A 9,858-nucleotide genomic window follows, 5' to 3' on the forward strand; every position below is an offset into this window, starting at 1 on the left:
GATGAGATACAATACACTACAAAAATATAGGGTATTAGCAATGAATTTTTACGACGAAAAATTTTCATCATAAATTCGACAAATTTGCGACGAAACAAAATTTGGTCGCCAATTTGCAACGACCTTGGCGATGACTATTGTTTCGTTGCCAATTTTCGATGGAAAAAATTTTATCACGAAAATCGTCACAAATTGGCGACGAATTTCAGTTTTCGTCGCCAAAATTGACGACGAATTCATGAATTCGTCACCAATTGGCGATGAATTCAGTTTTCGTCGCCAATTTTGGCGACGAATTCATGAATTTGTCGCAACGTTCGGTAGATTTAACGGGGGATAGAGTTATTGGATCGGATCGGGAGAAAAATGTAGATTCATTGGCGACGAATTAATGGATTCGTCGCCAATTTTATGATGAATTAATAGATTCGTCGCCAATTTGGCGACGAATCCATTTATTTGTCGCAAATTTGGCTAACGTTAAGTGGTGGGGTGGGACCGCACGTGATAACTTTAGGTCATTTGGACGAACGAATCCTTGCCAAATTCGTCGCCAAATAGAGACGAATTTTGAAATTCGTCACCAAATGACCTAATTTTATCACCCGCCGCCCGATCCCCTTTCTTCTTCCTCCGTAATTTCTCTCTTCTCCTCCGCGATTTGAGTCTTCTGCGGCCGCGCGACAGCGATTTCTTCCTCTCCGATCTCTCCCGACGACTGGCGACGGCGAACGTTAGGCGACGGTCCTCAACGGTAAAATCCTTTTCTTCTGGCTGGCTTTGTGTTGTTGCGGGGTGGTGGCCGGCCGGATAGTTTTTGTTGTTGCGGGGTGGTGGCCGGCCGGCTGATTTTTGTCAAAAAAATAGGTTCTTTTAGTGGGCTAGCCTAGACTCCTTATAATGCCTCCATTTTTTTGTCAGGAAAGGGAACGAAAATCATTTTTCTCAATTTGTAATTGAAGGTTTCACTTCATACTGTAAGAGGAAAAGGAGAGACAAGGTATTTTGTGCACCCTCTCACCATTTTGATCATTGCTTGCATGAATTTCTTTATTTTTACTCTTACCATTATAGCAATGTCAAACCCTTGCTATTTGTTGCAAGCTTGTATCCCATATTATGTTTTAGCATTTGGTGTAAATGCTGTAATGCAATTTGTTTTTGAGTAATGAGTAAGAAGTTCTTCCTCCTTCAAAATATTTGTTGCAAGAAATATTTGCCTATAGGATGTTCTTCCTCCTTCAAAAGTAAGAAGTTTTGTAACTTGTGATGGTCGAACAGAAATAATTAATAGAGTTTTTGAGTAATGAGTACTTAATACTTTGTTGTTTTTGAGTTCCATCATGTCACAAACCTTGTTGAACATGATACGGTCGGTTTGTTTGTCGCGATCCATAGAGGTGATGATCAATCACTCTCTTATTCCACCTCTAATAATTTATGCCTAAACACGGACCCGTAAGCAATGCTAAGCATGATGAGTGAATTAGCATTTGCACTTCAAGTCATACCAAACGTAAGCCCATGTGTTAGGCCAAGTCTTTGGCGGCTTAGCTCGTTTGGCACTTCAAGTCATACCAAACGTAAGCTCATGTTTAGGTATAATTTTATTTATTGTTATAAGAAGTTAGCATGAATGATTTATCTTATGATTGTTAATGATTTATATGTAATGGTTGTGTATCTTATGATTGTTTAATAATTTAATAAATTGAAAACAGGAAAAATACAGAAAGAAAGGAGTTGGATGTATAAAAAGAACAAACCTGAACGTAAAGGTTTAACTGATGAGTTTATTGTTGGAATGGAACAATTTTTGGAATTTGCTTCTACTAATGTTGAATTTATGGATGGAGATAAGATAAGATGTCCTTGCAGAAAATGTCACAATGGTAAATTTTTACAATGTGACAAAGTTCGTGAACATCTTTGTAGATTTGGTTTTACCCCAAATTATTATAATTGGACATGTCATGGTGAACCATTTATATCTGATGAGAATTATGGACAAAACATACAAGTCTCAGTAAGTGGTGATCAAAGTTATTATAATCAATTCAATCCATATCAGAGGATGGTAATTGATGCAGGAGGTCATAATTTCTTTCCTGATCCGAGTTTTGCAAGTTCTAGTTGTCCTCCAACAGATGAACAAATATTTTCTACTTATACATCACCATTGGAGGGAGTACAAGAACAAATTGCTCATGAAAATTTAAATAATGAGGCATATCAGCAATTTCAAGAAATGTTAAGTGTTGCAGATGAACCTGTGTGGGCTGGTTGTGACACTCACACTAAATTATCTCTCACTGCAAGACTATTGAATGTTAAGGCAGAGCATAATGTGTCTGAAGATTGTTTTAATGATTTTGTTCAAGTTATGGGAGAGGCACTTCCGCGTGATCACAACTTGCCTACTGATTTTTACAGTATGAAAAAACTTGTGAAAGATTTAGGTCTTCCAGTGGAAAGGATTGATGCTTGCAGAGATGGTTGTATGATATATTGGGGAGAAGATCAAGATGCAGATGTATGCAAATTCTGTAATCAAGCTAGGTACAAGAGAATCACTAAGAGTCAACAACGACGTAAAGCATACAGTCAGTTATTTTATTTGCCTTTAACTCCTAGATTACAAAGACTCTATGCATCAGAAGCCACTGCTGAACACATGACTTGGCATGCAAATCATCAAACAGAAGAGGGTTTAATGTGTCATCCATCAGATGCAGAGGCATGGAAAAATTTTGATAGAACATATCCTGATTTTGCGAAGGAAACTCAGAATATAAGATTGGGTCTCTGTGCTGATGGATTTGCTCCATTTGATAAATCAGGAAGAAATTATTCTTGTTGGCCAGTTATATTAACTCCGTATAATCTTCCACCTGGGATGTGTATGAAAACACCATATATATGTTTTTAACATTGGTTGTTCCTGACCCACAAAATCCAAAAAAGTTAATTGATGTTTATATGCAACCACTGATTGCAGAGCTGAAACAATTATGGGATGGGGGTTTTCCTACATATGATGTTCATACTAATCAGATGTTTGTAATGAAGGCTACACTGCTTTGGACGATAAATATTTTTCTGGCTTATGGCATGTTATCAGGATGGAGTACCACTGAAATTTTAGGATGCCCAATATGTATGGAGAGATCAAAATCATTCAGATTGAAACATGAAAGAAAGGTCAGTTATTTTGATTGTCATTGTAACGACCCGGCCCGTCCACCAATGGGAACTCTACTTATCCCGACCCCTATTTTTCTGTAGGTCATGGGCCTTCGACCATCGACCGTGCTGTTACCTACTAGGACTTTCCACCCCTACCCAGTGGATTTTCACTACAAAAAAATACTGTTTTAGCAACGAAATTTTGCAACAAAAAAAATTCGTTGCAAATTTGCAACTAATTTTGCAACGAAAGAAATGTTCGTTGTAAATTTGTGTCGAAATTAGCAACGAAAAATAATTCGTTGCCAAAATAGCAACGAAATAATTTCGTCGTAAAATTCGTTGCAAAAATTATTTTCGTCGTAATATTTCCAACGAATAAAAAGTTCGTTGCAGTTTGGCGATGAAAAAACTTTTCGTCGCAAAATATAATAAATTAGCGACGAATCAAAAATTCATCGCCAATCAGCGACAATTAATTTTCGTCGCCAACTGGCGACGAACAAATTCGTCGCCAATTGGCGACGAATCATAGTTCGTCGCCAATCGGCGACGAAAAATAATCGTCGCCGATTGGCGACGAATTTGTTCGTCGCCAATTGGCGACGAAAAATAATTCGTCGCCAATCGGCGACGAAATTTAATTCGTCGCCAATTGGCGACGATTTTAGCGACGAAACTAAGTTCGTCGTGAAATTTGACTATTTTTCCCCCTTCCCGTTCATTATGTACTGCAATATATATCTTAATTTATAACTAATATTTAATAGAATAACACATACACACATGGACAACCTTTTTCTTTTACAATGTCGTACCACATTTTATTAATTATTTTTTCTGAATAGGTTGAGGTCAGTCGAGTGCTATAATCCAAGGAATGATGTATTGACACATCGTAGCCTACTTTGCTATATAAGAAAGGAATTCTAACTAGTTATATACTGAACGGAATATACGCTATTAGTAAAGGAGATGATAGCCAAGATTCGTTAAAAAAGAATGGAAAATGCATTTTAAACATGATTGGGTAGCTTAGTCGACATTTGGCGACGAATACATTTTCGTCGCCAAATTCGTCGCTATTTGGCGACGAAGTAACATTTTCGTTGCAGATTGGCGACGAAAAAAATTTTCGTTGCCAATTAGCAACGAATTTGGCGACGAAAAATAAATTCGTTGCCAAAATGTCGACAATTTGTAAGATAAATGCCCTCTTCATCGCGAAAATATATTTTTTTTAGCTTTTTTCAATATCTTTCATGTTGTAGGCAGTTCGTTGAAATGAGAATTATATTCATACATTGTTTTAATATTTATTTTAGGCCGATATAGGAAAAGAATGGTTGTATACTAATCTTGGATTCAGATCTCCAAAAGCTTCAATCCTATTTATAGATTATGTTTGTTTATTGTGAAGCTATTTTTTGATATGAATCGATTTCAAGAGATTTCGCAGATGTTTGGATTGAATGATGACCATAACTCAGAAACTGTTTTGAAGACTTATCATGTTATAACGATAGACGGATAAATGTATAGTCAAGTTTGCGACAAATTTAGCAACGAAAAACTCATTCGTTGCTGAATTTGCGATAAATTTAGCAACGAAAAACTCATTCGTTGCTGAATTTGCGACGAAATTTAGTTCGTTGCAAAGTAGCAACGACTTTAGCAACGAAAATTATATTCGTTGCTAATTTGACTAAAATCACGTGATTAATCGAATCGTGAATAACTTATGGCGAGGGGATTCCATGAGTTATACGAGCACTCCAGATTCCACCAGACAGTTGTGGTGGACTGAATTTAAGGTAACCTATATATATTTTCATTCAATTTATTATATATCCTCTAGTTTTATTAAATAATTTGTTTTCATTTCAGCGCTCTTTTACTTGGGATCCGAGTGATGAAGTTGAAATTCGACGCATTTTTAAGAAAAAATGCGGTGATCATATTCGGAATACCCTCAATCACGCCAAAACAAGAGGGAAAAAACCCCCATTCATCACGGATGAAAATTGGGTGCGGATTTCTCAATTTTGGGAATCCGAAGACAGTCGCAAGAGGAGCAACCAAAATAAACAAAATCAAGCTTGTAATTCTGGTGCCTTATCTGCGACGTACGCGGGCGGCTCAATCAATATTGATGAGCATACACGTAGATTGGTAAATTCTTCCACCTATTTTACTTTTATTTTATTTCATATTATTATTAATTATTTCTAACAATGTTTTTTTAGGTAAAGGAAATGGGGCGAGATCCTGACTTTATTGATACTTTTACTCGCACTTTTCAAAAGAAAGACAAGACCTGGAGTGGGGACAGAGCAAAAGCTATTAAGGTTTAAATATTTATCTAAATTTTATTATATTTAATTTATCAAATATTTTAATATATTAATAAATATTTTGATAATACAGGATAAATATGATGAGCTCGAGCTAGCACGAGTTTCAACTGCTAGCTCTGAAGGTGATGGATCTGAGCCCTCAGTGGGTAATGATTTGAGTCTATGGCTGGAGGCCACTGGGGGAGACAAAGGTGGTAGAAGGATATTGGGTATGGGTTCTTTGGGGAGAACCTATAGAGCTGCTGGTTCATCTTCTATCACTTCCCCAGCCGTGACATCTCAGATCCACAGTTTGACTGAGGAGGTAACCCAGTTGAAAGGGTTACTTATGCAACGAGATGAAGACATGAGGCAACGAGATAATGAAATGAGACAACGAGAAGAGCAAATGAGACAAAGAGATCGAGAAATTAATAGATTGCGCAGACAACAAGACGTGCTCTTCCGACATCTTCAGTTGTCGTTCCCTCCGGGTGATGATGACGATGACGACGACGACGATGATGGTGGTGGTTCTTAGCTGATTTTTTGTGTATGAAATTTTTATAATTATTATTTTATTTATCATTGTATTACATCTGCAAGTTACTAATTTATCTAATTTTTCTAACCGTGTTTATTTTTTTTACAGTTTTTTTGAAGAGAAGTCAGAAGAAGAGGTAATTTTTGACATAATTAACTTATATATTTTAGTTATAATTTTAAAAATGATACTTTCTCTTTTTTATTTTTCGTATACAGGAGAACAACAGATAGTGACGGAGAAGGAAGTAGAGTCTCCGGAGCACGATGATGGATTTTCTTCTATTTGTTGTTACCTCTCTTCACCCTTTTATTATCTGATGATGTATTAGGATTTATATGACTTGATGTAGCTGTTTGGAGTTTAGTTTTGTATTTGGATTTATGACTTGTTTAGATATTGTTAATATTTGAGATTGATGGTTGTATATGGAGTGTGGATGTATGTATATTAGGATTTATATGATTTGGATTGATTTGTATATTGTGTGCAGGTATATTGATTTGGATTGATTTGTATATGGTTGTATATGGAGTGTGGATGATTGTATATATTGTTGATTGTGTGCAGGTATATTGATTATAATGTATGTATCCTTCGGGATGAATAACAAATGAATGGGGCATGGAAATTTTTTTTTTAATTTGCGACGAATTTTGCGACGAAAATGAAATTCGTTGCAGATCTGCGACGAAATTTGCAACGAAAACGTAGTTGTCGCAATAGTATCGTAAGTTACTGTGTATCGATATATTGCGACGAAAATTTTTTTCGTTGCAAATTTCGTCGCCGATTGGCGACGAACAGATTTTCGTCGCTGATCAGCGACGACATTATTCGTCGCCAATCGGCGACGAATAAGTTTTCGTCGCCGATTGGCGACGAATTAATGTCGTCGCCAATCGGCGACGAAAACTTATTCGTCGCCGATTGGCGACGAAAACTTTTCGTCGCCGATTGGCGACGAAAATATGTTTCGTCGCCGATCGGCGACGAAAATAATTTCGTCGCCGATCGGCGACGAAAATATTTTCGTCGCCAATCGGCGACGAAATTATTCGTCGCCGATTGGCGACGAAAACTGGTTCGTCGCCGATTGGCGACGAAATTGTTTTCGTGCCGATTCGTCGACGAAAACGGCGAAAACAATTTCGTCGCCGATTGGCGACGAAAGTTTTCGTCGCCAATCGGCGACGAAAATTTTTCGTCGCCAATTGGCGACGATCAGCGAATTTCGTCGCCGATTGGCGACGAAATTATTTTCGTCGCCAATCGGCGACGAACTCAGCGACGAATTAATTTTTTCGTCGCTATTTTTACCGACGAATCACCGAAATTCGTTGCAGAATTCTGCGATGAGTATTTGGCGACGAATTTTAATTCGTTGCCAAATTCGTTGCAAAAAATTCTGCAACGAATTTTTTTAAGAAATTCGTTGCAAAATTCGTTGCAGAAGGCTGGTTTTTTTGTAGTGTAGCAAAAGGAGACATAGAGTTAAGCTACATAGAATCAAAATCAAACCTTGCGGATATTTTCACTAAACCACTACCCGAAAATGAATTCACAACTTTAAGAAGGGGTTTAGGAATGTGTCTTGTTGAATGAGTGTTTATAGCATTGTATGAACCATTACAAGAACAATTACATCTCACAAAACATTAAGGTTGACTTTGAGTGTGTTTTGGCTTGCTTGAACACTATGTGAGATGCTAGGATGATACTCATGCTTTACTTGTACTCATGGCACATTGTTATGGCATGAAGAGTATCAAAACATTAATAATAGATCAATTATGAGGATAGCAAATATTCAATTCATGGATATCTTGCTCATTAGTCATAATTGAATATTTAAAATGATTGAAAAACATATAACAAATTCATTCACAGCTCTAGACAGTCACAAATCTGTAAGGATCACAATATTGAATCATAGTGACACTAAACAATGCACATTCAAGCACATTCTCAAAGTTTGTGTCAATCTAGGAAAATACGAAGAATTTTCATGAAACAAATTTTTCCTCAACAGATATCACTAAAACAAATGTTCTCGCAAAATTTCAGATTTTTCTGAATTTTGTGGAATTTCTACGGAATTATGAAGTTCGACTGAAAAACTCATGTTCAGAATATCAGTCGACTGATCACTTCATCAGTCGACTTCAGTCGACTCAGGACCTCGTTCACTCGACTGAACTTTCTGTGAGTTTTGAAATTTAAGGGCAGTCGACTGATAGACCATCAGTCGACTGATATCAGGCGACTGAACCATCAAACACTCGACTGAACTTTCTGAGAGGTTCGAAATATGAGAACAGTCGACTGTTATTCCACCAGTCGACTGTCATCAGTCGACTCACTTACAATCAGTCGACTGATGGGCGAAAATCTTTATAAACAACCCCGACCGCAGGCGACTGGAACCCTAGTTTCCAGTCGCCGGCGCCGCTTTTTTTCCTCTTCTCCAGCCCTTCTCCGGCCACTTTGAAGCCTCCAATCTCTTCCTAAGCCTAGCCCTAGGGTTCTACTCCACTCTCCTCACTCGTTTGCAAACCCTAGAAGCCTCATTTCATCAATGGAGCAACAAAGGAGGTAAAATCCTTTTCCAACATTCATTTCCTTTCAAAATTCATGATCTTACTCGTTAACTAACTTGTTTCTTATCTTGTTTTTGTGTTTGTATCATTGCATTCCATTGCATGCATCATATACATGTCATTTCCTTCATTTTTGGTGCATATAGTGGACCTAGAATAAAACGGGCTGTTGTTAAGCGTCCTAGGAGTGAGGGACCTTCAAATAGGAACCCTCACCACCTAGGGAGCACACACCACCTCCTCCTGCACCTATAGTACCAAGATTCCACTCAAATGAAGCCGAAAACCTTTTCAATACTCTTGATTTTCAAATGATGGGGTGTCGTTACCTAAACAATGCCTATTTCACTACAAGGACCCCACAACTCATGGAGTTCATAACTTACTACAACCTAGGAATCCTTATGACTTGCACTCATGATATTAATCTTGATCTTTGCAAAGAATTCTTTGTAAACCTTCGCCAAGATAGGAGGGGACAACCTTAGGTATGAGTCCACTGTAGGGGGAACAATCATAGAGTTCAATCCTGACATTCTTCAAGCTTTTCTACAATGCCGTCAATCTACAAAATCCTTTTATCACTTATCCAAATTCACATGGTATCATCTCTGGATCTTTTAGTCATATCTCACGTGATACCATTCATCAATATTACTTTGGGACTCCTAGAAACCACTTCAAAATATTTTTGATCATCTCGCATGTCTGCATTCACTATGTTTGGTACCACATGATCTTAGACTGCATTCTTCCATTAGTCACTCGAGGGCGATCTGTTATTCGCTGGCCACATCTCATCATGATGTACGCCCTCGAGCACCACCTTGACATCAACATCGCTTTAAATGTCTTTGCTTCTATCATTTATTATTCTGCTCCTCATCAAGGAAAACTATACATGCCCTTCTGCCACATTTTGACTGCATTCTTTGCATCCAAGGGCATAGATGTCACTAGGGGTCAAGTCAAGAAGCTTAGAAAGAATTATGACTGTATAGGATCCCTCCAGCTTAAGTTAGCAAAGATTGAGTATCATGATGGGGCCATGAGATGGGCACGAGACATACAGGCTCCTGCTGCTCCTGCTGCTGCTGGTGAGGAGGATGCACCTGTCATTGCTGATGATCTTGCTGCTCCTGAGGGAGTTGCAGCACCTGAGATCCCTGCTCCAGCTTCTGCATCTGCACCA

General features: G+C 37.9%; 1 protein-coding gene, 1 long non-coding RNA gene and 1 pseudogene across 2 annotated transcripts; all 3 read left to right on the forward strand.

Annotated features, from left to right (window-relative positions):
• Window positions 1-1,465: 1,465 nt before the first annotated feature.
• On the forward strand, window positions 1,466-2,627 carry LOC141813055 (uncharacterized; annotated as a pseudogene).
• A 2,283-nt stretch (window positions 2,628-4,910) lies between these two features.
• On the forward strand, window positions 4,911-6,859 carry LOC141814075 (uncharacterized). The gene is made up of 3 exons (XR_012600431.1): window positions 4,911-5,000; window positions 6,175-6,202; window positions 6,285-6,859. It is a non-coding gene; the product is annotated as an uncharacterized LOC141814075 (long non-coding RNA).
• LOC141814074 (uncharacterized) lies at window positions 5,079-6,289 on the forward strand. Its single transcript, XM_074702075.1, has 3 exons — window positions 5,079-5,358; window positions 5,433-5,534; window positions 5,614-6,289. Exons 2-3 carry the CDS (start codon window positions 5,442-5,444, stop codon window positions 6,061-6,063), a joined length of 543 nt encoding a protein of 180 aa, XP_074558176.1. The 5' UTR covers window positions 5,079-5,358; window positions 5,433-5,441; the 3' UTR covers window positions 6,064-6,289.
• Window positions 6,860-9,858: the final 2,999 nt, after the last annotated feature.

The sequence above is a fragment of the Curcuma longa genome, chromosome 20, assembly GCF_044706935.1.
Source record: "Curcuma longa cultivar G26 ecotype Majalengka, Jawa Barat chromosome 20, ITB_CL_G26_1.1, whole genome shotgun sequence".
Classification (NCBI taxonomy): Eukaryota; Viridiplantae; Streptophyta; class Magnoliopsida; order Zingiberales; family Zingiberaceae; genus Curcuma; species Curcuma longa.